Source organism: Phaethon lepturus, unplaced genomic scaffold, assembly GCF_000687285.1.
Source record: "Phaethon lepturus isolate BGI_N335 unplaced genomic scaffold, ASM68728v1 scaffold6054, whole genome shotgun sequence".
NCBI lineage: Eukaryota > Metazoa > Chordata > Aves > Phaethontiformes > Phaethontidae > Phaethon > Phaethon lepturus.
The window spans coordinates 37293-42110 of record NW_010532564.1 but is presented as its reverse complement, the minus strand read 5'-3'; the positions used below and the strand labels follow the sequence as shown (position 1 = coordinate 42110).

The window sequence follows — 4818 nt, the reverse complement described above, 5'->3', positions numbered from 1 at the left end:
GTTCAGTGGGAGTACGGAGGTAAAGAGCAGCCCAACAATTTTTAGACAAAGTTTGATCGATTTATGAAAAGGTTGATGTGTGTTTGTCTCTGCATTAAATGAACTAAATTGAGCAGTTAGTTCCTTCTGTTGTGTGTAAATGGATTGTGCTAACACCTACCTCTGTAAAAGTTTTCCTACAAGTAGGAAAGTCTCTGCTGCTCTGGAGTTTTCTAAAATGTGCCATTTACTTCATCTTGCAGCTACAGAATTACTAGCAGATGACCAGTGTGTGATAAAACTGTTAAAGGGTTTATGCCTCAAGCATTTGGGCAAGATCTCAGAAGCAGAAGACCATTTTAATTACATCTATTTAAAGTAAGTTTTCATACCAGTCATATAGGAGAGCTTTCGAATTTCTCAGTAACTATTCATTTCAAGTAAGAGGAGGTCTAACCATGATATGAATAGAAGGGAGGGGACTGCAGTATCTTTAATACTTATTGCTTTGATATCAAGGAATTACAATTTTAATTGCCAGTGTTGTTAGCCATGTATGGAAAACCAATTGCAAATCTGCACTTTTTGCTGAGATAGTTTCTCCTTTTTGGGGACTATACATGAAAAATCGTTTGAGATACCACTTCCCTCTTTTCCCCCCTTTGTCTTATCAGTCATGAAGAAGCTGTACCCAAAAAGCCAAATGCAGTCAGCAGATACAGATGGCAGCACGATTATAGTTGGAACTTCTACACATCATACGGTGAATGGCATCTCTTTTTGCCAATTCACATGGATAGAGCTCATAATATTGTCATCTTTTCTAATAATTCCCTGATAATAAAAGCAATGTTTTGTAATCCTGAGAAATAACGTACTATGTAGGATGGTTATGCAAAATATGCATTTAATAACCTGGAATGTAGCTTTGGATAGAGAATATGACAAGTGTTGTAATAGAGATTGATTGCTCCTTCTGATCTTAGCTAATCTCCTATTTATTTGTGTTTGGAGCTGTTAAATGAAGGAAACAATATATCATTTCAAGAGCTTGAGGTTCTTTCTTTTCCAACGCAGTGAGAAGAAGATAAAATATGACCACTATCTGATTCCAAATGCCTTACTGGAGCTGGCGATACTGTATCTAGACCAGGATAGAAGAGAAGACGCAATAAAACTACTGGAAAGAGCAAAGTAAGCAAGTGAAAAGCCTGTGGCTGACGTCTGATGGGTCAGTATGGTATTTTACTGGCTAGCAGGAAGCAGAAACATTTCATTAATACCATGGAAACTCATTGTTAAATTTATTCAACAGAAGCACACATGCACGAGTTTTCGTTTGGACCTTTCTAATGGTAGACATTATCTGATCGTTCAGTCTGTGACTTACCCATCCATTTTGGGAAGAGAAAAAAAATTTTAAATTGAATTAATGAATGTCAGAGGCTTCCTAAGAAAGCTAGCAAAACAGCTGGCAGTGCTATTTTCTTTCCTTGATGGAATACGTTTAAGAAAATGCTTCAGGTTGCATTTAGTACCTTTATACTGTTTCATCTGCAGCTGAAAGGCAACTAAAACACCTGGTTTTATTTTTTTGTGTGATGGATTTTTCTAGCAAAGTAGGTTTGTGAGGGCTAGTGGGACTTGATCATGTACTTTCTTTAGTATAAAATTAACAAAATACGTTTTTTGCCTCTGCCCAAGCCTTTACTTTGCTGCTGAGCCAAAGTTTCTTGCGGGGGGCGGGGTAGGAGAGGGAATCCAAACCAAACAACGCTTGCACTCTTCAAGCATCCTGCAGCAGGGTACTTCACCTCTCTGCCTGGATCCTGAATGAGTCCAGATGTCTGCATTTTTCCAAGCGCAGAGAGTCACGCCAGTCACCGCTGCAAGCCTGAGCAGCTACAAAACTGATGTCTGGCCTCAAGTTTGAAAGAGGTCAGATAGAGTTTTTGGGTTGAGCTTTTGTCCAAGTCAGTCCACTGTGCAAGACAGAGTGGTGAATCAGCCTACTGAAGATTATGCCAAAAGCCTGTCAACAGAAAAATTAAAATACTGCAATTCTTAATCTCCTATGCTTTGTAAGCCTGGTTCTCTGTAGACTCATGGAAGGTATTAAGAGCAGCAAAAATTGCATTAGCAAAACGCAATGGAAAATATTTCAGTTGGTTTCACATTCCTCAAAGCACGCCTCTCCTCTTGTTCTCATTTCCTTTGCTCAAATCTCTCTTGAGAAGCGATCCAGAAATTAATGATTCAGAGCTGCTCATTCCATCTGGTACTTCTATCGCTTGCTGCTCAGGCGTTGCACCTTTCCCCAGGTGCCTCAGGTTGCAGGCCCCCTCGAGGGAAGGTGTTCAGCTTAAAGAACAGCACCAGCAGCTCTTAAAAATTTGTTGTTATCCAGTATATGGAAAGCTAATACTCAGACTTGCTATGCTCAAAGAACTCATGGAAACTGTAATGATATGAAAAAAAAACCCCAACCAACCAAACCAACTTGTTTCAGTCAGTCATAAAAAAACCTGCAGTCCTTACATTTCCACCCTGCCTTGAAATTGCTCAGGGTTTATAAGCTTTCAACTAAAAATGCTGAATGACTTTGCAGCCACTAGAGGGGGAACACATTGTCCGTGGTGGGTTTCAGGGCTGCAGAATTAACGTTTGCAATCAGCTGGAGTGCAGACGAGCACTTTGCTCATGCAGGACGCTTGATTTGCTTGACCTAAATCCACGTACTGCTGCTGGCTTGAATGTCTCAATTCTGTGAGAAAAAGTGGAATGAGATGATAAACAGTTTTGGCTTGGTCATGCGTGGAAATATTTCTATTTGTATTAGCGCAAGCTACAAGCGAGACTATCAGCCTACTGATGAGAAATACAGTATCTGCATGACAAAATGTACTTAATTTAAAGAAAAAACTCGAAGAGTTTCAGATCAGCATACAGCACAACCCAGTCATCTCCTTTTCTCATTCAGCCTCTTGGGTGTTGCATGCATATTACAAGCTGGTATAGGATGGGTGTGGAAATCCTTGTTTTCACAAAGACTGCCACGCTTCCATGCTTGATTTGAATTACGAATTTTGAACTGAAATGCATTTAAGGTATACAGCCTGTTTAATACTTAACGTTATGTTTCTGTAAAGATGACAAATATCTTAGAAAAGAAAATTAGCGTGGTCTAATCCTCTTTGGTGTCTGGATTCTGTATCCATCCTGCAAGAGCTGACATGCTAATTCCTATTAAGTCGGATCTGCATTTTCTATGTGGTCCTAGGGGCAAAATTTCTTTTTTTATATAAGCTTTTCCATCAAAATACAGATTCTTTTAATGTTTCTGTAGCTCGTTACAGCATGACATAGCTACTGGAGACTACAGGCAGATGACACTGCTGAGTCAGCCGCTAGATGTTTGTGGGGGAAGTCCTGGCCAGTCTTTCCCCGGGCTGGTGAATTGCTCCTCGAAAGCTAATACAGAGTCTCGTGTGTGCCCACTTTCTGTTTCCGAGCTTCAAGGGCAGCAAATTGTCTGGCCTTTTTTCCTACACGCAGTACACATAGTTGACAACCACGGGATGCAGATGGGGTGTTTCCCTCTTCTGGTTCAGGACGGCACCTCTCTCTTTCTCTTTCTTTTCTTTTTTTTATCTTTTCTCTATTTCCTCGAAATGTGTCTGCTGAATTAAGATGAGTCTGTTTTATTAAAATGAGGAAAAAAAAAATCCTGAAAATGTTTGTATTCAAATTTGTCAGTTATACTTTGAGAGGAGAAAAGAAATCCAATTTCTGAATGTAAGCTAAGTGAATGTTATAGATATTTAATGTGAACTCAATATTTTGATTGAGTGGAACAGATTCAATTTCTTATTAAGCTATATTTTTCTGGTAGTTGCCAGACAGTGGAACTATAAATAAAGAACAAAGAGCTGCATTGTTTAGCTAGGAACACATGCCTTGTATTTTAGAGTAGGCAACAAAGGAGCTTCTGAAGAAAGGCTTTTTTGCTGTCTACAGTTGTTTTGCTTAGAACAATAATATAAAGATAACTTGAAAATGCTTTAAAAACATATATTGATCAGAGTGAATCTGCTTTTGTTTTAGACAAAACTACAAGAATTACTCCATGGAAACAAGAACACATTTCAGAATTCAAGCTGCCCTGCACCAAGCCAAATCCGTCCCAGAAAACGGAATGCACTCTGGAGCCTCAGCAGTGTCGTAACTTTTTCTTCTTTGATGTCCTCTCTGTTGCAAACTTTGGTGCAGAAAATTACTGACACTTTAGAATTATTTTTCCTTCTCTTTCAAGTCAGTGAGAAACCAAATCAACTTTAAAGGTGATGCATAAAACATTAATCTACTGTAATAACATGGCAAAAAACCTCTCAAACCAACCATAACCCTGAAAAATACTGTTTTTCCAACAGTGGCTTTTTGAATACTTACATCTGTGTAGTTTGTTTTTCAATCATGTGTGCCTTTTTTATTGCGTTTGCAACATTTACTAAGCAAGCTACAACATAAAGGGGAACAACTGAAAAAAACCAACAACAAAATTTTAAAGACTCACAGATTTAATCTCAGTTAGCTATAAATGTTTGCTTGAATTCATACTGCTAGCAGTTGAGAAGGAAGCATCACTTTTTCCAAGTACCTACTTAGCTGAAATGGTGTGAGAAAAATCTCTGTGCGCAAGAAACACAGCAGGGAGGAGCTCTGAATCCTGGGCGTTGCAGTTGTGCATAGAAAGCTTCTTTCTACCAGCTTTTACTTGTCAAATTTTTGCTTCTATAAGAAACTTGCTGGTGAAAAAATTGGTCTCCCTTATGCAAGTAT

At 38.8% G+C, this 4818-nt stretch overlaps 1 protein-coding gene across 1 annotated transcript in view; it reads left to right on the top strand.

Moving 5' to 3' along the window:
* Window positions 1-4204, top strand: part of TTC39A (tetratricopeptide repeat domain 39A) — a 33556-nt gene extending 29352 nt beyond the window's left edge. Inside the window, exons 15-17 of the mRNA XM_010284868.1 lie at window positions 243-357; window positions 1057-1173; window positions 4084-4204. Coding sequence (XP_010283170.1) covers window positions 243-357; window positions 1057-1173; window positions 4084-4204 — 353 coding nt within the window. The remainder of the gene's footprint in view (window positions 1-242; window positions 358-1056; window positions 1174-4083) is intronic.
* The last annotated feature ends 614 nt before the right edge of the window (window positions 4205-4818 follow it).